Source organism: Phodopus roborovskii, unplaced genomic scaffold, assembly GCF_943737965.1.
Source record: "Phodopus roborovskii unplaced genomic scaffold, PHOROB, whole genome shotgun sequence".
Taxonomy (NCBI): domain Eukaryota; kingdom Metazoa; phylum Chordata; class Mammalia; order Rodentia; family Cricetidae; genus Phodopus; species Phodopus roborovskii.
In genome coordinates this window covers 7,422,918-7,448,084 of record NW_026126639.1, presented here as the reverse complement: position 1 = coordinate 7,448,084, position 25,167 = coordinate 7,422,918, and the positions used below count along the sequence as shown (strand labels likewise).

The window sequence follows — 25,167 nt, the reverse complement described above, 5'->3', positions numbered from 1 at the left end:
ATGTCATTCGGGCTTCCGCGTCCTGCGCGGCCGGAAGCCGGCTGTGGAGCCCCGCCGCTGCGGTTCAAGCTTCCGACGGCGGCCGCGATGCCTTCGTCGCTGCTGGTCGGTCAACTCCTGGAACTGTGAGTCCGCCCCGGCCCGCCCCCTCGCGTCTGCCCGGCACCTCCGTCCGGCCGCGCCAGCTCCCAGCCCCTTCCCTCCGCGGGGTTCCCATCACCGCGGAGCGGCGGCGGCTGCTCCCGATGGCCGGGCCCCGAGGGAGGCAGAACAAAAGCGCTAGCCGGGCTGGACAGACCTCAGGAAGTGCGGGCGCGGCTCGCCATCTTGGGGCCGTGGACAGTAACATACTCGCTCTCAGGGCAGCAGCGCTTCCTAAAATTCAGTAGTTGACGCCTTCGATCCCAGCCCTCTGGAAACGGAAACAAGACGGTCCCCTCGAATTCGGGGATAGCGGGGGCTATGATGTGAGACACTGCCCCCCTAAAGCAAATAAATAAACATTTGAAAATTCGTGTAATAGTAGTGCCAGTCTCAGGGAATCTTTGTGAGAATCAGCTTAACTTTTGTAAAGCCCTCAGGAACACACTGGGCCTGCTGGTGGCGAACACCACTTGAGAGATGAAGGGGATCAAAAGTTCAAGGCCCGCCACAGTTATCTAGCGCGTTAGAGGCAGGCTTCAGTGTTATTGTCCCTATTTATTAAAAAAAAAAAAAAAAAAAAAAAAAAAAAAAAAAGGAAAGGAAAGGAAAAGAAAAGAAAAGAAATCTAAGAAAAAACAGTAATGGTTTAATAGTGGAAGTTACACCGGGTTAGTGTACACCTTTAATCCCAGCACTAGGGAGGCAGAGGCAGGTTGGTCTCTGTGAGTTAGAGGCCAACCTGGTCTGTAGGGCTAGTTCCAGAACAGCTAGCTGTTACACAGAGAAACCCTGTCAAAACAAAACAAAAAATGGAAGCTGCAAAGACAGACTACTTTGGTTCCACTGATGGATCTAACATTTCATGAGCAAATGTTATTTACTGCCTAGTTTCCAGTGTTCTTTCTGAATTTCTTTGTTGCTATCCCCCTTACCCCCCCACACACACACACAATCTCATGTAGCCCATGCTGGCCTCGAGCACACTGTACCCAAAGATAACTTTAAACTTTTGGTAATTCTTCTTCCGTTTCCTGAATGCTGAGATTAAAGGCATGCACTACTCTACCTGGTTTACCTAGGCCTCCTGGGTACTAGATAAGGGGAATACCAAATCAATTACCCAACCCTTTTGTTTTGAGACAAGATCTCATGTAGGCCAGTATGGCCTACACATATGAAGCTGACTTTGAATTTTGTTTTGTATTGTTTTTTGAGACAGGGATTCTCTGTGGCTTTGGAGCCTGCCCTGGAACTAGCTCTTGTAGACCAGGCTGGCCTCGAACTCACAGAGATCTGCTTGCCTCTGCCTCCCGAGTTCTGGGATGGAAAGTGTGAACCACCACCTTCTGTCATAGCCTCTCAAATACTGAGATTACAGGCTTCAGTTATTACCACCAGCTTGTGCTTTTTGCTTATGGCTTTTTGAGGACAGGGTCACATGTAGCCCAGCCTGGCCTCAGACTCACTATGTAGCAGAGGATGACCCTGAACTTCAGATCCTTCCTGCCTGTTCCCTCAGAGTGTTGGGATTACAAATATGCATTGACACACTTGACTATGTGGAACAGAACTTCAAACACTAGTGGAAAGGAGATAAAGTAACATTCCAGAAAAATTACTAGAAACTTGGAACTAAAACAAAAGGATGAGCACATGATTTGCATTGTGATTACTGGATATTGTTCCTTATGTAAAATAAAGGTCTATTATTTTGTCATTAGGTCATTAGTTTGTAACCCTTTGGGAAGGAGCTACAGCCTGGAACTAGTTGTTTCTGACTTGTAACAAAGTGAGGATCTCATGTCAGAGTAGCATTCAGCTATGCCAAAAAAGCACAGAAGTCCAGCAGTTGAGACTGCCTATGCAAGAAACAGCTTGGTTCACATCCTGCCTTCTGCTCCTTTCTTTAACTAGCACTACCTAAGAGAACCCTTTAGATCTGGCATCTAGCAATGGTCTTTAAATAGAGGCACTGTGGAAAGAGAAGAATTAAGTCACCATGCCTTCTGCTTATAGCATATATAAAGGGCATGGAAGAAGGAAGCTGGGTCTCTTTTTGCCTGCTGATTGCTCTTGTGCTTGCTCTTGCTAGCAAGTCTGTTCCTTCACTGGCATTAGAGCCTTCTTCAGGATTCCAGCATGTACTGAAGACCAGCTGAAACATCCACCCTCATGGAATGAACAACTACTGATTCGTGGATTTCTCTTGATAGACAATCATTGTTGGTCTCGCTGAACCACACCCTATAGCCATTCTAATAAATTCCATGTATAAGTTCTGTTCCTTTAGAGAACCCTTACTGTACTGGGTAAATTTTGTTTCTCAACTTGACACAAACTTGAGTCACCAGAGGAAGGAGCTTCAGCTGAGGAAATACCTCCTATAAAGCATTTTCTCATTTATTGATCAATGGCAGGCGGTCCAGCTCATGATAGGTGGTGCCATCCCTGGGCTGCTGGTCCAGGGTTGTATAAGAACGTGGCTTGAGCAAGCTGCTCCTGCCTCAAGGATCCTGCCCTGTTTGAGTTCCTATCCTGACTTCTTTCAGTGTTGCACAGCAATGCTGCAGTGTAAGCCAATAAACCCTTTCCTCCCCAACTTGCTTTTTGGTCATGATATTTTACCACTGCAATAGACACTGACTAATAAAAATTTTGGTGTCAGAGAGTGGGGTATTACCAGACAGGCCTGGCTATGCTGTTTCTTGCAGAAATACGGAAGACTTTGGGATTTTGAGCTAAAAAAAGTGATTGGACGTGTTAAGTGGTGCTTACTGGGCTTACTCCTAGTGGAACATTGAGGGTAGTTTGAACTGTGGGGTGCCCAGTAAGACGTTTTGGAGGGAAAGGACATTAGTAAGTGGTCTAGAGATCATTCTTAGGATACTTCGGCAAAGAATGTGGCCCTTGTCTAGAAAAAAATCTGTCTGAGGCTAAATTGAATCGTTTTGACAGAAGAGATTTCAAGACAGCCTAGTAGTATTGACTATGTTATGTGGTTATTAGTAATCATTTTATATGCACATCTATAATGAAAAAGGACCAAGCAGAACACAGTGTTCAAGCAGATAAGAAAGTATAAAGAAAAGCCTGGTGCTAAATAGGATAAAGAGAATGCTAAAAGAGAATGCTGACCCCACCCAGTCAAGCATCCCAACTTATGAAAAAGAATTAAAGGAACGCTTAAGCAGTGAAGAAAGCATCAACAACAGAAAGCCCATGCAAATGTCAGTGAAGTAGCCATGTTCTAGCCCTAGCAAGCAGAAGAACTTGGCAGCTTCGAGCACTTGCTTCCAACTTTAGAGTCAAGGATACAAGAAAGAGGTTATGGAATCTCCCTCTGTGGCTAAGGCAAGCCACTAATGCCAGGGGTGTCCCTCTATAGAGGCCCAGAAAGGTCATTGTGTGAAACTGAAGACGAAGCCTGGATTGTCTTGGAGACCCCAGTATGTTATGGGACAAATGACAGATTTGTGGGATACCTGCCAAGGAAACCTGTGTACCGAGAAACAAATATGCTGCAGTCAATGAAGCTGAATTTGGAGTTTGCCCTGCTGGTTTTGGTCTTGAGTTGTTCCAGTATTTCCTTGCTATGCTCTCTTTCCTCCCTTTTGGAATGGTAATGTATGTTTTGTGCCATTGTTGGAGGTTTCTGATCTGCCTTTTGATTTTGATTTTACAGAGGAGTTAACAGTTAAGAGACTGCCATGCGTCTCAGAAGATACTTTGAACTTGGGACTTTTAAACAGTGTTGAAACTGTGATAAACTATGGGGACTTGTGAAGTTAGACTGAATGCATTTTTACATTATGATATAGCTACAAGCCTTTAGGGGCTGGGAGTAGAATGTGGTAGTGTGAATAAGATTAGGATGAGAAGTTGTGATCTTGTTGGAGGAAGTGTGTCACTGAGGGCTGGACTTTGAGATTTCAAAAGCCCAAGCCAGGCCTAGTGACACTCTCTCATTCTACCTATGGGTCAGGATGTAGCTCCCAGCTACCGCTCCAGCAACTGCCTGCATGCCACCATGATAATGAATTAAACCTCTAAAACTGTACGCAAGTCCCTATTAAATGCTTTCTTTAGAAGAGTTGCTTTGGTCATGGTATGTCTTCACAGTAATAGAACATTGACTAACACAGTGCCAAATATATACATTAGAAAAAAAAAAAAAGATAGTCTTTTTGGCAGCTGATTCTGGGAAAGCATTTAGAAAAATAAAACTATACCCCTATCTTCCCGTATAAGAATCAACTTAGAGTGGATCAGAGAGGCCTTAATATAAGACCCAAAACTCTGAAACTGCTAGAGGAAAGCATAGACATATGAATAGACCATCTGAATATGAGTGCAATAACTCAGAGAAATAGATCCAGGAATTGTCATGTAGGACTGCATGAAATTTACAAAAGAACAAAAGCAAAAAAATACCTTTGCAAAGTAAAGCAAATAGGAAGAAATATTTTGGGGGGAGGTGTGTGTGTGTGTGTGTGTGTGTGTGTGTGTGTGTGTGTGTGTGTATGTATGTATGTATAATTTAGATTAATATCACAACTCAAAAGAAAAAAATGAAAATACCAAAGACTGGAGAGATGGCTGGGTGAATAAAGATGCATGTCTCCAAGCCAATTCAATTCCTAGGAGCCACACAGTGAAACAAGAGAGTGATTGTGGTAGCATGGTCTCGGATTTCACCTGTGTACCATGACACACATATATTCATGCTGACACTTACACATAAATTACTGTGTTAAACATTTTTGAGAATGCATATTTTATATATTAACCAAGCAATAGTGATTCAGGCCTTTAACACCAGTACTTAGGAGGCAGAGGAAGGCAGATCTCTGAGTTTGAGGCCAGCCTGGTCTACAGAGTGAGTTCCAGAACAAACTCCAGAGCTACACAGAAAAAAACCCTGTCTCCAAAAACCAGTATCAAGGAGATATTGAGAAGTAAATATACTGGGATGCTATTCTAGGAAATGATCCTACCTTCTCTCACCATACCCCTTTTATATGTTCGTGTGGGATTGTGTGTACAAGCATGGGGGAGAAAGGCCATGTCTGTACACACATAGATTAATATATGACACTAACAGGGGTTGGATAACGGCAGAAAGGGGAGGATGGAAATATCCAAAAGAAGAATGAAAAAAAAATAGTGCACTAAAAAATGATAACAGGTATATGATCATTATCACTCGTGAATTAAAATTCTGTATATATAGTGGTATTTGTAGGAAGATTTTGTGATCACTTGAAACAGGTATGAGTTTATCAGCTGGAATTTGAAGCTACAAGACATGTTGGTCACATTGTTTTAAAAGAGGCTAAAGAAATCCTCCACCCATTCTAAAGATTCTTTATTCTTTCAGAGAAATAGCCAAAGTAAAAGGCTTTAGCACATTTCTGACAAAGAGCAATATTGTGTGAAGGAATAGCAGGACAGAGAGGTCTGAGCTAGGCATAAACTCTAGAGCTGACAGTGGCAACTATTAAGGAGGGGTATGAAGTTTGTATGGCCTTTGGCAACTATACTGTCCAGTCTCTAGGGTTAAGGTTCAGGAAAGGCATCCTGCTTGAAGAGATTTATGTGGTTTGCTAGTGTAGGGAAAGATAGGTCAGAGAGCCCTTCCTGCAAGCTGTATTTATCAAGTGCATTCATCCTGAAATAGTCAATGTGCCATTATGAAATCTTGGTTACCTTGTCCTCAACTGCATCAGGGTCTCTTAGCGGTTACCTGGTTTCATAATTGAATATGCAGGTAACTGATTTGTACTCTCCACAGGATCTTTGTGATTATAGTTTTTTCTCTAGTTATTCATTGCCCACATACATTTATTGAAAATTGTTCTATTTTATGTGTATGGGTTGGGTGCTCTGTATGTATGTATGTATGTATGTATGTCAGTACACCACATGCATAGCTGATGTCTATGGTTGCCAGAAGATGGCATAACATTGTTGTGATATAGTGTTTATGACTTAATAAAGCTTGCCTGGGGATCAGAATACAAAGTTAGCCAAACAAGCTAGCCATAGAGGCCAGGCAGTGGTGGTGCACATCTTTAATCCTAGGACTCAGGAGACAGAGGCAGATGGATCTCCGTGAGTCCAAGACCACCCAGGGCTACACGAGAGTGAATCAGTCTGAAAGATTAACAGAGCTCATGCCTTTAACCCCAGCATTAGAGCAGTATATAAGAAGAAACAAAGGGTCTCATGTGAGATTCAGTTCTGAGTCACAGGGAGACAGGGTCTCTCCATTTTCAGACTTGGTAGAGGTAGGAGCTATTGACAGACTACTTTGCTTTTCTGATCTTCACTGGGTTTTTAGTATTCATGCTACAGAAGATCCCTCCCCAGAACTATAATTACAATAAGCTGTCATATGCATTCTGGGACTCAAACCCAGGTCCTCTGGAAAAGTAGCCAGTGCTTTTAAAGGATGAACTATCTCTCCAGTCCTGGTTTTGCTTTTTTGAGCCAGAGTCTGATGTAGCTCAGGTTAGTCTCCAACTCACTGAGGACAGCTGTGAACTCTTGATCTCCTCCCACTTCCCAGTTGCTATATTACAGGCATACACTACCATGCTCTCCTTAAAATGTGTTTTAGTAAAGGCAAGTATGGTGGCAGCATGCCTGTTATCTTAGAATTCTAATTGTAAGGCAGGAGGACCAGGAGTTCCAGGTCATCCTGTGCTACAGAATAGTGGGTTAGAGGCACGCATAGGCTACTTGAGACTCTGTTTCAAAGCAAAAATTTAAAATGCATATTGACAACGGGTATACAGAGGGTAAGTGGTAAAGGAAAATGTCATAACATATATAACTTTAAATAGGCAGTGATTATAAATCTTGTCAAGCTAAAATTGTAACTGTTAATAAAAATACTGTTTTATGAAAGGACTAACTGCTGACAAGCAAATTGGTGTCAGTTACCAGTTCAGATACAGTGTAATCTACTATATTGTGTTTGTATTTCAGATGTCTTCGGTGCCTAATAGTCAATATTTCCAGATATATCTCAGATATTAAATATTTGCCTCCCAACATCAAAGATAGATTGATTAAAATAATGAGCACTCGGGGCCGGATAACAGATTCCAATATAAATGAGGTAAGAATGTGTAACTATAAAATTATGCTTCATTGTTTAGATTTAATTTCAGACTTTTTGAACAACAACAACAACAAAGAGCATATAGTTAAGACTGTTAGTCATTTTAAAATAGGACTCTGACTTGAGAAGCCAGTACCCACCCTTGGATGTATACTATCTTCTATCATCCTCTCCTTGCTTTTCTTCTTCTCCCATCCCCATCCTTCCTACACTTAAGTATATATGAAAACCTTTTTAATTGTTGTTGCTGCTTCTGAGACAGGATCTCACTGTCCTGGATGGCCTTGAACTCGTAGAGATCTGCCTGCTTAGAAATTGGGCCATTATTTATTGGCCTCAAGGAAACGCTGAACAGTAGCTCCCCAAAACAATGGGCATGTACTAACTACTCCAAACAATGAAAGACAGTTGGACATAGTAGATTATGTGTGTAATCCCAATACTCGGGAGTCAGAAACAGGAGATTTGCCATGAGTTTCCAGTCAGCCCGGGCTACATAGTGGATTCTAGGCCAGTATGTCTCAAAAAGAAGGAGGAGGAGGAGGAAACAAGGGAATGGAGAGATGGCTCAGTAATTAAAAGTGCTTCCTACTTTTGTAGAGGTCCAGAGTTAAGTACCCAACATCCACAGCAGAAGCCTTATAAACTACCTGTAACTCTAGTCCCTAGGGATCCAATGCCATGCCTCCTTATTCACCTTTATTCAACTTAAAAAGGCATGGTGAGCATGGTGAGGAGAGACATGATGGCTTGCACCTTTAATACCAGCATGCAGGCAGATCTCTGTGATTTTTCAGGTCTGTCTGGTCTAGATAATGAGTTCCAGGATAGCCAGGGCTATATAGAGACCCTGCCTCAAAACAATGAAAAGGCATGGTGGTGTTTACTTACAATCCCAGTATTTGGGAGGCTGAGGCAAGAAGATCAGGAATTCAAGGCCAGTCTTGTCTAAATAGTGACTTTGAGGTTAGCCTGAGTTACATGAGAGTGTTTCAGAAAATCAAAAAAGAGGCTGGGGTTCAGTGGGGAAAATACTTGACTGGTAAGCCCAATGACCTGAATTCAGGACTGAGTTCAACCTACAGTTGAAAGAGAGAATTGACTCTCCAGAGTTGTCTTCTGACCTCTACACATGTACTGTGACATACACACACAAAACACACACAATAATAATAATAATAATAGTAATAGTAATAGTAATAGTAATAATTATTTTTAAACAAAAGACTGAAAAACATGTTAAAAGAAGTAATACTAGGCCCAGTCGTGGTGGTACAGGCCTTTAATCCCAGCATTAAGAAGGCAGAAGCAGATGGTTCAAGATGAGCTCAAGGCCTGCCTGTCTATGTAGAGAGCAACAGGCCAGCCAGGGCTAGTACCCTGTAACTAAACACCTTGTCTGTAATATCTAGTATCTGAGATACAAATGTTAGAACACAAAAATGTGTCCAGTGGCTAGAGAATGAAGAAGTGGGAGCTTTGCTCACAAATCAACTTCTCACCTGCAAGGGATAATGAGAGGGTAGAGGGGCTGATAAATATATTTTCCGGGAATAGACAAAGATCTTCCAGGAACTCAGGTATCACCTCTTTCTATTCCTTTTGTGATCTTGGATTTCTAATCATGGTGCCTGGTAGGCATCTTTAACCCTAAGTGGATCTGAGAAAAGACTAGACAACTCTAAGTCAAGTTAACCCTGCATTTCTGGTGTTCAGAATGTCTACATATAGTAAGATTTAACCCAAAGATGAAGATAATAAAGGAGACAGACATAATCTGGAGACAGATGTCAAGTGTTGCTTTCTATTCCACTCACCCATCAGACATTTGTTAGCAGCAATACTTGAGGAGTCCCTGCATTGTAGTCTAGGTGACTGTTAATACAACCCACAGGCAGAGGTGTTATTTTTCTCAAAGCTAGTGGTGTTGTCTACCTTATATTGCTCAGCTATGTGACCTCCAAAATTGGGATTTTTTCACTCAACTAAGAGCTCGCAATGCTAGAGCAATTGTTTAGGTTTTTCAATGACAGTAAAGGAGAGAGATGTATCCTAAAGGGATTGGTTATACCCCAGGTACAAACTGCCTAGCATTAGGTCATCTGACTGAGAATGTTTCAAAGGATCTGGTCTTAGAAGCACAGGTCCATTTGAGTGAGTCAGAGATGCCAGTAGAAGATAACCAATACTGTGGTCTTCAGGGACCTTTCTCTGCATCAGCTATTTCAGTGTTGAAGACTTTAAGCACTGAATGTTGCAATTACAGCTAGAAATAACTTGTTTTTGTTGTTTGTTTGTTTTTCCTGCTTTATCTTCTCTACATGGGTTAACATCTACATTCTTGGCTATATTTCTCATCAACCACCTGTTAAAACCACCAAATCAGTAACTATGGAATACATGCTTACAGAAAACTTAATTTGGGGGCTAGAGAGATAGCTTAGAGTTGCAAAAGTCTTTTTTTTTTTTTAATTTTTTTTTCAAAATCATGTATTTGTTACAGGTGTTACATCCTGAAGTCCAAAGACTAGATCTGAGGAGCTGTGACATCTCAGACTTGGCTCTCCAGCACCTGTGTAAATGCAGAAAACTGAAGGCACTAAATCTAAAATCCTCCAGAGAACATAGAAATAGCATAACTTCAGAAGGTATGTTTATGATCACTGAGTACATGAGCAGGCCTCTACTTAGTACCTGATATAACTTTGGAGCAAAGAAGAAAAATACCTTAGAATATAAGGGCAGAGGAGAAGTTAGAGAAGAATGTGAGCGAGGTACGCGGGTATATGTGTATAAAAACGTTAAAATGAAACATTATTTTGTATGCTAATTAATTTTTTAAAAAAAAGAGAGAGATAGAGAATATGAGCTCAGAAAGGCAGAGAAAAGAAGATCATTGCATATTTGAGGCTCTACATAGTGTGTTTCAGGCTAGTCTGTGCCTACACAGCAAGAGCATATGAAGTTAAAATATGTATGTATGTATGTATAAATTATCAGTAAAGCTATTCAGACTAAAAAAAGAAATCAGAGTAAGAAGGGAAAAAATGCAAATAGAATTCTTGTTGATAACCATTTAAGAAACATGTTAAGTCCCTGCCTTATATTTTAAACATATTTGAAATAATACTGCAATATTTTAAACATTTTGCCTGTATAGTAAGACATGGGCAGGTGATATTTGGTTAAGATTTAAGTTTAGGTTTTTGTTGTTAGCCAGGTGTGATAACAAAAGCCTGTGGGGTATATTATATTGGGAGGTAGAAGCAGGAGGATCAAGAATTTAAGGCCAGCCTGAGCTACATAGCCAGTTTGAGGTCAACCTGGAATACAATGAAACTGTCACAAAATGAAAACGAAAACCATTGTTTTGGTTTTTAGGGTTGGGTCTTAGTATGTTTCTGTTGGCCAGCTTGGTATTCACTTTGTAGACCAGTTTAACCTGGAACTCTTACTAATCCTCTTGCCTCAACCTCCATCGTGGTAAAGGCACTTTGCTTGTTATTTGTTTGTTTATTGCTTGTTATGGTAGGATCTCACTACATATCCCTGACTGGCTAGGGGGGTGACTCTGCAGTTAAGAGCACTTGCTGCTCTTATAAAGGAACCAGGTTCAGTTCCAGCACCCACATGGCTGTAGCATCAGCTCCATAGGATCCGATACCTTCTTCTCAACTCTTTGGGTACCACATACACATGCTGCACAGACAAACATTCAGGAAAAACACCTGTACTTATAAAATTTAAAAATGACTGTGCAGTACATGTTTTATATCCAAACTATTTTCTCAGAGTAATTATATGAAATAGTGGATTTTTATATTTGGTTAATTTTTGTTGTTGTTGTTGATTTTTTTTTTTTTTTTCCTTTTCTAGTATAGATAATTTTTCAGTTCAGGATTTGAACTTTTTTCTCTTTTAGTATAATAAAGAAGTACTTAGCTGGATATGGTAGTACACACCTGTAATCCCAACACTCAGAAGTCTGAGGCAGGAGGACCTGAAGTTCCTGGCTACTTGGGCTCTGTTATGAGACTGTCTCAACGGAAAGGAAGGAAGGAAGGCAGGCAGGCAGGCAGGCTAGTTGATTGTATTTCCCAATCATTTTGGTTTCCCTCTTGGGATACTTACAATCCTTTAAACAAATGTTTTTAAATGTTTAAAAAAAAAAACACACACACACACACACACTAAAAAAGAGCCCTGGAAAAAAGCACAGCCATTCTGATATAAATAAGTATGTTTCTGTATAGGAAGCAATTATCTTACTCTCCATATACCAGCTGGGTCGTTCTTGCATTGTTATTTCCTGGCTGTGTACCTCCCTGTGGAGGTCAGAGCAGAGCTTTGGGGAGTTGGTTCTTTGTTCCCACCATGTGGATCCCAGGGATTTGACAGCATGGACCTTTGCTTACTGAGCCATCTTGCTAGCCCCAGTTGTACTTCTTACCATTTCAGTTCTGCCATTATCTACTTGGAGTTAGTATCACAGCCCACAGCTAAGTCTGCTTTGCAAGACTGTCTCCAGTTCATATGCCGGTCCTCAAGACCTGGCCTCCTGTTGGTACTTCTGATTAATCAGCTATACAGAATTTCTGCAACTTATTCCTTGTGACAGGGCAAAGGTTCCTCCATGTTGTCTCAGCTGGAGCCATGTTTGGTTTAACTGACTCTACCCTTTCCTGTCCCTGCAGTGGAAAGTCCCAAGGGAAAGTAACCAGCCCTGTTCTAGAAACTCAGAATCAAAAGCCCCAGCTAATTGCATGTTTTTGGCTTCTGTTAAACTGCTTGCTTTCATGCTTTACTCCCCCTGCAGCTGGCAACTAGAATTTTGTTTTTCTGTGATTTTTTTTTTTTTCTACTTTAAAAGCTCCCCCTAAAATGCATTTGAGGCTGCTCTGCTCTGTGGGACTATTTCTCTCCAGCTAAATAAAGACTCTCAAATTCACACTTTGGTGGTTTCTAGGTCTCAACCCATCAACTTTCCTCAGGATTCAATAATTTGTCACTGTGGCTCACAAAACTCAGGAATATGTGAAAACGTTACAAACCATCACTAGTAGAAGGCCAAATAAGAGTCCTCTATTTAAGCCAGAGCTGTCTCTTGTCACAAAGAATTCTCAACCAGATGTTCAGAGATGCAGTATTTATAAAGATAAAAACCACAATAGTGTCATTGTTATGTGTAGGTTAGGGGACCTTGAAACATTTGTTTTGACAGAACACAGTAGTTGCTTTGGTTATACATTTAGCAGTTATTTTGGTAATACAACTTTTACCCCAATACATTTGGAATTTGAGGTCAGTAGCCCAGCTCTAGCAGCCCCAGAAATCTAGACTCTGCCACCCAAGCCAAATTACCAATGAAGGAAATGAGTAATGATGACAACCAGAGAAAGTAGATTTGATCACTGTACATTGGAAAGAGGAGCAAATAAAGAGGTCCAGTGATCCCAAGTTCATCTTTGGGGGTTCTGACACAAGCTTTGGGCTTAAGTAGAGAAAGATGTAGGGTAAGATAGCAAGACATATGCCTAATTAAGTAGTCCTGATCAAGATAAGGTTTCACCTGTTACTGGCCAGTTCTGCTCTGGTACCACAAGGTAACAAAGGGAACCAATCTGTTTCCTACAACATGATACTCCTACTACAGAGTGAAGCCTCACCTTCATGAGTAATTCTCCTATTCTCAAATAGTTTGCCCTCTGAGATTTGACTCTGCTTTAAATCAAAGATGGCTACAGGTTTAGGGCAATTATCATGTACTTTCAGTCACTGCTTTAAGTATGTCAGAGCCAAGTGTTTCTAGTTCTTGGCCTCTTAGTCAAAGAAGTAAAGGGGGGGGATGACTCACACAGACTTGCAAAAGAAGTATGATAATTTTATTAATAATGGGGCCAAAGTGCAGATTATAGAAAGATATAATCTCAGGGTTGACTATGGACCACTCAAGAGTATTTAAGGGACCCAAGCTACAGCCTGGAGTTTCTTTTTATAAAGTTGTAAGGGAAAGTTCTGGAAAGAGCCACACCTTGCACTGAACCTTCTGAAACACTTATGAACTGATTAGAACTTCAGTGATTGTCCAAAGTTGTAATGTTGTATGTCCAGAGTCAAATTACAATTACTTTTAGCCCTCTTAACAGACATGTATGGCCCTCCTCCGTGTGTAAAGATAAATCCTTTGGAATGTAAAAACAAACTCCTTGTTTCCACCAATCCAAAAGCTGAGAGTGCCAACAGGCAGCATCTGAGGCTAGGTATGATTTCCATGTTTTGGTGCCCCCGTTCCATAACCCACCTGCGTAATGTGTCCACCGATGCACTTTAAAAGTGCCCTAATTCAGGATTTTCTTAGTTATGTTACTATTAAAAAAAAATACCATGAAACTGTTAATTTGGAATGTGAAGCTGAGGATAACCTGAAGCAGTGTTAAGGGCCATGATCATTCATATCAGGCTCTAGAATAAACGATCTCTTACCCATTTCAGATAAGAGTAGTGTTTTTTGCATCAGTTGAATCTGAACAAGGGCTGATTACCAAGAGGTGTCGTTTAGGCGGTTTTCTGTTTTGATTGCTAGATTAAGTCATATGTTGATTTTTTTCTACTGTGCATGTCCCTTCCCATAATTTCCCTTCTGTGCCCAATTATGCATAGGCACAAAATGGTAAGTAGGGTATTCTCCATGAAAGTTTACTGAAGGACACAATTTTGCCTTATGGTGATGTACAGCAAACCACTGCATCCTGAATTAACCCCTCTATTCTTTGTACCTGGATACACTGGAAACACACTTGTTACAGGGGTCTTGGAGAGGGTCTGTAGTATTTTTCAGAGTTGAGCCCCACGGAGGTGGGAGTCTTAAAATTTTCTGAGGTTGCTAGACACATTTGTGCACAGAATGTAGGTGAAGGAGCTGAGCTGCCAAGTGCATTATTGTACGGGGAAGATGCGTATGCAATCAAAACCAGATAGAGTCCCTGGCTGAACTATATCACCCATGTTATCTCCCTCAAAAGTAAAAGTTATAGATATAAAACAAGGGCAAAGATGTCAGGCTTGCATCCTGCTTTTAGTTGCCTTGTCAGTCGGAGTGAATATATATTTTTTAAGATTTATTTATTTATTCTGCATACATGTATCTCTACAGGCCAGAAGAGGGCACCAAATCTCATTACAGATGGTTGTGAGCCACCATATGGTTGCTGGGAATTGAACTCAGGACCTCTGGAAGAGCAGACAGTGCTTTTTACCTCTGAACCATCTCTCCAGCCTTAGGTAGTCCTTAATAAAAGTAGTTTTAACAAAAGCCTATTTCAATATCACTAGAAAAATAAGTATATCTTCATAGGCGATGGGGTATGTTTCTCTTATTGGTTGATGAATAGCCATTTTGGCCAACGGACAGGCAGGATGTAGCCAAGCAAGAAATATAGGTAGAGCTACTAGACTAGGAGAATTCTGAGAAGAGAAACAGAGTGAGTCTCTAGAAAGACCCTCTACCGTGGCAGAGCAACAGGCCTGGCCATCACCAGGAAACCAAGGCCATGTGAAGATACACAGATTAATAGAAATGGGTTAATAATTAAGAGAGAGCTAGACAGTAAGAAGTCTGAGCCATCGGTCGAACAGTTTATTTGGGACTAAAACAACTGCGGGACCAGGTGGAACAGAAACTTCAGTCCACAATAAGTATCTAACAGGGCTAATCCTTTGGATTTGTCCTGTTCCTTTCCCTTTGCCTCTCCATTCCTTTTATCCTTTTGCTGAAAAGATGTTAATTGCCAAATCTTCTTTAGAGCCGTAGAACCCAGAGTATCTAGCCTTTATAATGCCCTTCCTTAGTTTTAGTTAACATGCAGAACATGTCTAAGACAGGAAGCCAGCGAGTCTTGGTGACTCACATTTGTAATTCCAGCATTCTAGAAGCTAAGGCGGGGTGATTGTTGTGAGTTCAAGGCCAGCCTGGAATGCCCAGTGAGTCCCTGTCTGAAAAGAAAGAGGAAGAGGGGGTAGATGAATATATAAATAAAAGAAATAGCTACAGAAGGTCTACATTCATTGTGCTGTTCAGGCCAGAGAAAAAGAAAGGAACACAGGATGATGCATGATGGCAAACTCTTTATCCCTCCCCATAGCCCTTGCCTACCAAGAAAAGCCTCTAAGTTAGTAGAACTAATTTCTTACTTGGTCTCTGAACTTGGAAATACCTAATAGAAGACTTCATCTAGGCTTTTTACCCCTAAGAATTCACCCACTAACCCTCACCACTAACAAAACTGCTTCCTCCGTAAATCTACTTTCCTTGCTTCTACACCTTGTCCTGGATGTACTCGGCCTGTTGTAGAATGGACTACTTTGAAAATGACTAGCATACAGTTGCAGTTTGTTAAAATGAAAATCTTTCTGCCAGGCAGTGGTGGCATACCCCTTTAATCCCAGTCAGTGCTCAGGAGGCAGAGGCAGGCAGATCTCTTGAGTTTAAGGCCACGCTGGTCTACATAGCTAGTTCCAGGAAAGATAAAGCTGTTACACAGAGAAACCCTGTCTGAAAAAAAAAAAAAAAAAAAAAAAAAAAAAGAAACCCCTCTTAGTCACATTTAACACACACACACACACACACACTATAGCCCAGTGGTAAAGCATTTGCCAATTTTTCTTTTGTTTTCTGTTTGTTTGTTTTTCTGAGACAGAGTTTCTCTGTGGCTTTGGAGGCTGACCTGGAACTAGCTCTTGTAGACCAGGCTGGTCTTGAACTCACAGAGATCTGCCTACCTCTACCTCCCAAGTGCTGGGATCAAAGGCATACGCCACCATCACCCGGCTCGAGCATTTGCCAATTTTATAATGATGCAAAACAATGACCTTATTTGAAGGAAATAAGAAGTTGTTTATTCTGAACTAAATATAAGTAACCTAGAATACTGATTCTAGTTTTCCAGGAAAAAAAAAAAAACTAATGATTTTTAAAATACAAAAGTACTGTAAAGCATTGCATCACATGACTACATTTGTTGGGCATAAATCATATTGCTGGTTTAAAATAAAGCAAGGAAACTCTGATCATTGGACTTAGATAGCATCTTACTGTGTTCCTGTGTTCCTAGTATGGTAATTATTAGAGCCAAGTCTGGAGTCTATTTTTTGTCAAGTTAGGTATGTCTAACATGCATCCACAGAGGTTACCTAACAACATTAGATCAGGAACAAAAGGGCTTAGGACTGAAGTTGCCTTTATAAAGTCAGCCTCTGTGTCTGTTCCTACAGGCTTCCAGTAAGCCTGCCTGTATGTATATCTCAGAGAGGAAGTCTTTGTCCAACTGATGCTTGAAGAAATTCTATCCTGATAATTTTGGGGCGTTTTTAATTTTGTAATGCACATTTATAACCATATAGTTCACTGATCGTAATTGTGTTTTTCCCTAGGAATAAAAGCTGTAGCTTCATCCTGTTCTGACCTTCATGAAATTTCTTTGAAAGGGTGCTGCAATGTCACTGATGAAGGAGTCCTTGCTCTTGCGCTCAATTGCCAGCTGCTAAAGATCATTGATTTGGGTGGCTGCTTAAGTATTACTGATAAGTCCTTACATGCATTAGGAAAAAACTGCCCAGTTTTGCAGTGTGTTGACTTTTCAGCTACTCAGGTAAATGAGATATAAACTTGACACAAATTATGTGCTGTCTCAGTTATTTTCTATGGCTAATCAGAATATCATAATTAGTTCTATTGTTATTATTGAAATTTTTTTTTACCGTCTCTTGGTACAAGTGGTATGAGAATGATTTTTTTCTGGAATTCCTCTTGTAGCTTGCCTTCAGAAATAGAACATTTGCCCAACCTTGTAACCAGCTTAATCATATGCTATACCTGTATATTCAGGTATAGCATATACCTGTATATTCAGCTTGTTTGAATATAATTTACCTTTAAGAAAAACAACATAATCTTTGTATTCTCCATGTAAATCAACTTCTAAAAGCTAAGGTGAACACATAGCTTTGATCTCAACCTACAATCCTTACTTCTTACTCATAACCACTCTATGCCGTGACTCAGGATAAGGTATATCTCTCCCTTGTAATCCTTCCATGTCCCTAACTCAAAACAATGTGTGTCTGTGTATAACGTATGACAACATGTGTTGTGCTTTTGCTTGCTGTTCTTAGGACTATGGGGTCAGAGAAATTACTTCTTCCCTTGTAAAATCCTGTAAAGGATTAAACAAAATTCACTCCTATGTCATGTTTGATGTGTTTTCAGTAAACAGAAAGTGTAGTCCTTTGTTAGGAGGCATCAAGCTCACTTGGTTAAACAACTCCAGGAGTCAATTTCTTTCATGCTACATGGACACAGGTGGTTAATAATTGTACTAGAAATTACATATTTCTGTTAACTATTGTAAGTAACAAAGATGGGAAGAATATATGACTGAAATTCATGTTTGCTGAATGGGAGGCAATTATTTTTCATTATCAATGCACTTTAGAAATTCTCTTTCTCCATCACAGGGTATTCCTTTTCTCTTTTGCTCAGGTGTCTGACAGTGGTGTGCTTGCGCTTGTTAGTGGACCATGTGCCAAACAATTAGAGGTAATCTTTAAATATCTATGAAAAGACTAAACTTTATTTTATCCTCAAGGAAAAAAAAATATGATTATTGGCAGGCAGGGTGTCAGGGAATGTTTGGTTCTCTCCTTCCACGTTTACATTGATTCTGAAGAATTCACTTCTTCAGGTTCTCATGGCATGCCTCTGTCTGCTGAGACATCTTTCCTCTCTGGCCCTCTTATCTTTTAGAGGTTTTTGTTTGTTTGTTTGTTTGTTTGAATTTTTGTTTTTCCTTTATATTTTGAGCCTGGACTGGCCTAGAATTTGCAGCAGTCTTCCTGCCTCAATCTCCCCATAATTCTATACCCAGATTTTCATCCTACTTTTTTTTTTCTCCTTTTTAAAAAAAAAAAAAAAATTATGTTCCAAGGCTGGAGAGATGGCTCAGTGGTTAAGAGCATTGGTTGCTCTTCCAGAGGACCCAGGTTCAATCCCCAGCACCTACACGGCACCCAGGTTCAATCCCCAGCACCTACACGGCAGCCCACAATTGTCTGTAATTCAAGTTCCAGTAGATCCAACTTCATACAGACATACAGCAAGCCAAACACACCAAATGGACATTTGTCTTTTGTTGTTGTTGTTGTTGCTTTAAGGTGTGTTTGTGGTAGCTCATGTGCTTTAATCCCAGCACTGGGAGGCAGAGGCAGGACAAGATGGTGTTACCATGGTCACTTTAGTTTTGTTTTGTTTTTTTGTTGTTTTTTTTATATATATAAAATTATTTTCCAAACTTTTTCGTGCTGTTATTGTAGATCCAGTTTTAAAATTCTTTTCTTTCATTTTGTTTTCTACATAGGAGGTTAACATGGGATATTGTATAAATCTAACTGATAAGGCTGTAGAAGCTGTCCTGACTGCCTGTCCTCAGATATGTATACTTCTTTTCCACGGCTGCCCCCTAATAACAGGTCAGTCTGACAGGTTGCTTGTATTTAAATCTTGTAGACCCTTGAGAAAATCCCTTAGCCCTTCAGTTCCATTATTCATTGTACTAATCAGTAAAATGATGCAGTGCTGTGCCTCCTTCATAGGCTTTTACTGGTGATTATCTGACCTGTTGCGATCTCAAAGCAGGAACTGGTGGATTAAGGTTCAGTGTTACCTACATAAGGACTACGATGCCAACAATGGTCATGATCATAGTGTTAAGATGATACTTTATGCAGACAATAAAAATGTCAAGTTTATTACATCTGTAAAATACGGTAAATGACCAGTTGACTGTTGCTTACTCAAGGTGTAGAAATAGAGATCAAGAACAATTTAATACCCAGGTGTTGTTTTGTCGTCAGCACAGTGGCTGCACTTGAATACTACTGTTTCAGCTACTGACTGCAGCTTCAGGGTCACTGCCCTGCTGCTCAGGCTCAGGCCTGGCAGAACCATCTCTTAAGTTTACATCATTCTATTTTACCAATGAAGACTTGGGAGTTATCAACAGAGCAAGAGATTGTCTCTTCCACAGTCCCAAACCACTCAAAGAGACTGCCACTCAAAGTCCCTCCCTACTATTTCCTATGCATTTGTGTATTTCCCAGATTCCTCAAACTGTCTATGAGTACTTCCTGTCAACTAGTTGTTGGCTCTACCTCTTGACCCAGGGTTTTATTTAATTAACTCAAACTTGGGGTTCACAGAATAATCAAATAATCCTGCAACACCAGGGTGGGTGTGGTGGTAGCTGTGGAGCACACCTTTAACCCCAGGACTTGGAAGGCAGAGGCAGCTGGATCTTGTGAGTTCCAGGATAGCCAGTGCTACATAGAGAAGCCCTGTCTAGGTGTGCTGGGGGAGCGAGAAGCAATTTAACTCAGGCATCATCCTGTAATCCCAACACTCATAAAGTTGACGTAGGATGGATGGCTTCTTACTCAAGGTTAACCTGAGCTATGTAGTAAATTCTAGGCTATCCTAGGCTAAAAACACCCTATCTTAAATATCACTATGTCAAAAAGTGTATCCATTGAAAGCTGAGGAGATAAGCTCAGCAGGTAAAGCTCTTGCTGCACAAGAATGAGGCCCAGAGTTGGTTCCCCAGATTACACCTGTAGTCCTTATGCACACACAGGAGGCAAAGACAGGGAATCCCTGGAAGAAACTGACTGGCCAAACTGGCTAAAATGGCGACCTCCAGGATCAGATATGTAAGGTGGAGAGCAGTCAGGAAGACACCCAATGTCAACCTTAGGCTTCTACACACATGTCCACCTACACACATGTACTACATATACAACAGCAACAAAAAAATCAGTCTAGCCATTGAGTTATATATGTACTTAGCTTATATATTAAATAAGTAGAGGTGCTTATAAAGTAACTCTTACTTTTCTTGTGTATTATTATTATCATTGTTATGATTATCGTTAAGCCTAGGCTAGTCCAGAACTCTAGACCTGGGGGCAAAGGAGCAGATTGCATTCTTGAAGCCATCAAAGATTAAGGATTTGCTACCTAGGTTTACTATGTGATGTTACAACTCCACAGCAGTTCCCTTCTGTCTAAGGGAAAAATCTGTGCTTAAATAGTAAGAATAGGTATTTCTCAACCTTGGTCCTCTCTTCATCTTCCTGGACAGCATACAGTGCTCTCAAGCTCCAAGGACATACTACACTCTTCAAGGGGACTTAAGAGTCATTCTTAATAGGCGAGGTGAAATAAAAAACACCTTCAGAATTCTTACTGATACTCCAGTCACAGCTATCTCAAAAGAAATGCTTTGATTTCTAAATTTCTAACTCTTTCCCACTTTAATACTTTTTTTTAAAAAAAGACTGTGTGTGTGTGTGTGTGTGTGTGTGTGTGTGTGTGTGTGTGTGTAAATGTATGTCAGTGCCCTCAGAACCAGGAGAGGGCACTGGATCCCCTGGAACTGGAGGTACAGGCAGTTGTAAACTCAAGTTTTCTGTAAGAGTAGTGAAAGACTTGAGTGACTCAGGAAAGGTGTGACACCCAAATCACTCACGAGAAGCATTCTTGATGCAATTAGCAAGAGGATTTTATGATTTTATTCCAGTAAGTTGGGATCCACTGCCATACGCCACGCAAGGATAGAGGACTGAGGACCCCTAGTGCAGAATTGAGACAGATTTTATAGGATTTACATCAAAGCTAGCAAGGCTAGGTTTTTGTTTGATTTTGTTTTCAAAGCTAGAATAGCAGTTCCTGTTATTTTCAGTAGGCCTAAAAACAAGGGAAGCAAGGTTGTAGGACAGTTCAAAACTTAGATGGTTAATAAGGCTTCCAAGGTTACAGAAATTTCATAGACTATACAGTTTTTACAAGGTGGGATTGTTTAGCGCACCTGCAAGATTAGGGGGTTTTCTTTCTCTAGGACCAGTGGGCTCAGTGGCCTTGTCCTTAAGATAATGTGGGGGGGGGCAGGGAGAATGTCCTCTCCAGTCAGGGAGCTATCTATATCTATTGGCAGAAGCACTCATTCTTTCTGGTTTTCCCTTCTTGTCATGAGTCCCGTATCTTTTAGTTATTAATTTTCTTTGTGGACAGGATGGTCCATAACCATGTCCAGAAACCAGACTGTTGTTGTGGATAACAACATTTCTCAGAAATCGGTCATGGTCATCATGACTGGACCATTTCATGTTTTCCCTTTTCTCTGAGTTTTACATATGGCTAGGATGGTTTTCAAATACATGCTGGTGGGTGTTTTTAAACTTCTAATTTCCAGTGGTCATGGGAAAGCTAGGTTGTATATTTTCTATCCTTTCAGTAGCAAATACTCTTAACCACTGAGCTATCTCTCCAGCTTCCTGTTTTAATGCTTTCTTATTTTATAATTGATAAGGTTCTATGGATTCTAAAATCTGAAAGTCATGAGCAAGTAGGCTGGCATCAAACTTTGAAATGAACAGTCTGTGGACCAGAGGTTTCTTGTTTTCAGCTATTAGCAGAAGTAGCTCTGTCTTGATATGCTTTTCTGTTTGTCTAGGGATAGCTTGCATATACAACATGTTATAAATTTATCTCTGCTAATTTTACCTTAAATATCGTTCTGGTTATCATCTGGGAATAATCAAACTGGTATTTCTATTTTTAATAGAAACCGAGTCAGGAAAAAATTATAGTCAATGAGAAAAATGACTCTCAGGCAAAAGCTTAATATTTGTTTGTATATGTGTCCACTTGCCATGGTAGACGTGAAGTCAGAAGGTAACTTGCTGGAGTCAGTTCTCTCCCTCTTCCATATGAGCTTTGGAATCAAACTTCCAGTCTCAGTGACAAGCAAATTTACTCATGGAGCCATCTCACTGGCCCCAAACAGCTTAAAATAAATACCATAGCAAGTAGAGAAGTATCCAATTATGTGACAACCTTTGTGTAATAAAATTTTGTTCAATGCTTAAAAATGAAATAAATACCATAACACTTAAAGATAATGAAAATTTAAGAAAAAAATACAACCCAGGGGGTGGGGGGTATGCATACATATGGAGGCAAAATAAAGGACTATCCCCAAAAAAACTGAGTTTAGAGGCAAAAAAAAAAAAAAAAAAAAAAAAAAAAAAAAGTACTAGCCTCCATTTTGTGAAGTAGAAGTTAAGCCTGGATTATATTGTTGAACCCAAGATGTTAAAGGTGCTAGAGCCTGAGACATCTGCAAAGGAGAGCTGCAGACAGGGAGTGGAGCCAGCCCTAGAGAGAGAAGTAAGTTCTAGGCAATAATGCCAGACAGATTGAGCCGTCTAAGTCCTGACATCTGACATGGAGCTACAACATTTGGAATTTGTCCCTATTTAGTGTAGTATTTCCTCACAATGTCACTGTTCCTCCCTTCTTAGAATGGCAAGTATATCCTGTGCTCTTATAAGCTGAAAGTATATACTTTGCTTTTTTATCTTACAAGGCTTACAATTAAGAGAGTACACTGGGTGCACACACCTTTAATTCTGAAACTTCAGAGGCAGAACCAAGCAGTTTGAATTTGAGGCCAGCCAGGTCTGTATAGGAAGTTCAAAGACTACAGGGCTATGTAGAGATGCCCTGTAGGGGGTTAGAATTGGGGGATTGCTTTGAATCTTAGAATTGAACGGTGAACTTTTAAAGTGTTGAGACTGAAAAACTGTGGAGACTTTTGAAGTTGGACCAAATGCATTTGCATTGTGTTGATGATTTTTGAGTCTATATTCATAGGAGGTCTTGATTTGTTTTCATTTTCTTTCCTTCCTTCCTTCCTAACTCCCTTTCTTTTGTGATATCTTTGACTGTATTTGATGTCACGATAGTAGTGGCCTTCAACAGAATGAGCTGAAAAGTGTTTCCCTTCTATAGAGGCTCTCCAGCTTTGAACAATAGTTCTTTGTGTGCTATCTTTGTCCATTTCATTACTATTAACATGTGATTTTGTTTGTTGGATGCTGAAGTTGTACCCAGGACCTTGCATATGCTAAGCAAGCACTGTACCATTAACTTACACTTCTAACCTGAAATCTGTATTTTTTATTTTTAATTTACTTTTTAAAAATGCTGTTTGTTCCTATGTGTGAAGTGCACATGTGTGTGTGTGGAGGGGAGGGTTATATGTACATGTCTGTGTGCCTGTGAAAGCCAGAGATAATCTTAGTTGTCCTCCAGGAGTCATACACTGAGATCCATACCAGTACTAAAATTAGAAGTGTGCAATATCTTTCCTTCCTTCCTTCCTTCCTTCCTTCCTTCCTTCCTTTCTTTCTTTCTTTAGTACAGTCTCTCACTATATAGACCAGCCTGAGCTATAAAAAATGAATATCTCAAAAGAAAAAATAATTTCACTATTCTAATGATAGTGAAGAGTAACATTAATTATTAATGAGTTACTCAGTTGTATACTATGCTTTGGATTTTAAAAGTACACTTATTTACCAGGGCTGGTGATCTAGCTCAGGGGTTAAGAGCACTGGCTGCTCTTCCAAAGGACCCAGGTTGAATTACCAACACCTGCATGGTGTCTATAACTCCAATTCCAGGGAATCCGATGCTCTCTTCTGGCTTCTATGGGCACCAGGCACACAAGTATAGTAATTCATTTCTTGTTGTTTGTTTTTCAAAACAGAGTTTTTATGTGTATCCCTAACTTTCCTGAAACTCATTTTGTAGACCAGGTTCGCATCAAACTCACAGAGATCCACCTGCCTCTGCCTCCCAAGGGCTGGTACTAAAGGTACATACCACCATGTCCAGCAAGATAAATAACTTTTTAATGTGCTTTACAAATTACATTTATTTGTTTGTGTGCAGAGGAGTGCATGTCATCTAGTGTGAGTTTAAAGGAGGTCAGGCTATTCATTCACCAGCCCCATTGTGCTTTATATTTCATGTTGTTTTTAATTCTTCCAGTAACCTTGTAATAGCCATCATCACACCTAGATTTTGCTTTTTCTTTATGCTAAGACAGCATCTCATGAGGTGGGTCTCCTTAAATTCCTGACTCTCTTACCTATACTTCCCAAGTACTATTATTACAAGCATGCATTATCACACCCAGCTTATATTGATTTACATATGAAATATTAAATATCTTTTGTCATTATAAATTAATATATTGATTGTTCTCTTTATAGATCATTCACGAGAAGTCTTGGAGCAGTTAGTAGGATCAAGAAAACTAAAACAAGTAACTTGGTCTGTTTATTGATCTTTACCGAGGCTGATCTGAGGAACCTGTTCAGGATACGCTCTATAAATAATTTGTTTTTCACTTATTTAACACTAATTTATTATTTTGTCTTAGTTAAGCTGTAACTCCCAGAGAATGAGTTCAATCTGTATGTGTTTGTGCTTTTAAATTAACCAGCCTCAGCATTTTGACACTTCTATTATTCCCTGCTTGTCTGATGAGCCATCTATTTATTTTAATAGTGATCCTGGTGTGTGTGAACTGTACCTGATGGAGAGGAGGCTGGGTTTGTTTCTTTAATAACAAAAGTTCAAATGACTAATTTTCCCTTTATAGTCCTTTCTCTGGTGTAGGTATTTGAGCTGTTGTAAGAGACATTGTGGGTAGAATTCTAAATAAAGATGCTCTTAAAAGCATAATTACCTTCTGAGTTGATTTCTGGCTTTTACCTTTGTGAAATGTTCATCCAAAAGCAAAGTGAAACATAAAGCCTGTTACGTCTTCACAGAAACAGATATACTTGTTTCGCTGAAATCTGTGGTAATAATTTTCCCAATAAAAATGATAACATTCAGCTGCAAAAGTGGCTCCGTGGTAGAGCACTTGCCTCACTTTAGTGATGCTAGGGTTGGATTCTTGTTAGAGTAAGGTTTTTCCCTGCCGGTCTTGTCC

General features: G+C 40.2%; 1 protein-coding gene across 1 annotated transcript; it reads left to right on the top strand.

Moving 5' to 3' along the window:
- Amn1 (antagonist of mitotic exit network 1 homolog) lies at positions 1-24,914 on the top strand. Its single transcript, XM_051173334.1, has 7 exons — positions 1-125; positions 7,135-7,267; positions 9,774-9,918; positions 16,700-16,917; positions 17,808-17,864; positions 18,682-18,793; positions 24,440-24,914. Exons 1-7 carry the CDS (start codon positions 1-3, stop codon positions 24,511-24,513), a joined length of 864 nt encoding a protein of 287 aa, XP_051029291.1. The 3' UTR covers positions 24,514-24,914.
- Positions 24,915-25,167: the final 253 nt, after the last annotated feature.

Excerpts from the sequence above, each read along its gene's own strand:
- Amn1 (XM_051173334.1), top strand. The coding sequence starts at position 1 with ATGTCATTCGGGCTTCCGCGTCCTGCGCGGCCGGAAGCCGGCTGTGGA. Across the intron at positions 126-7,134 it reads GTCGGTCAACTCCTGGAACT|ATGTCTTCGGTGCCTAATAG; the intron begins GTGAGTCCGCCC and ends TTTGTATTTCAG. Across the intron at positions 18,794-24,439 it reads CGGCTGCCCCCTAATAACAG|ATCATTCACGAGAAGTCTTG; the intron begins GTCAGTCTGACA and ends TTCTCTTTATAG.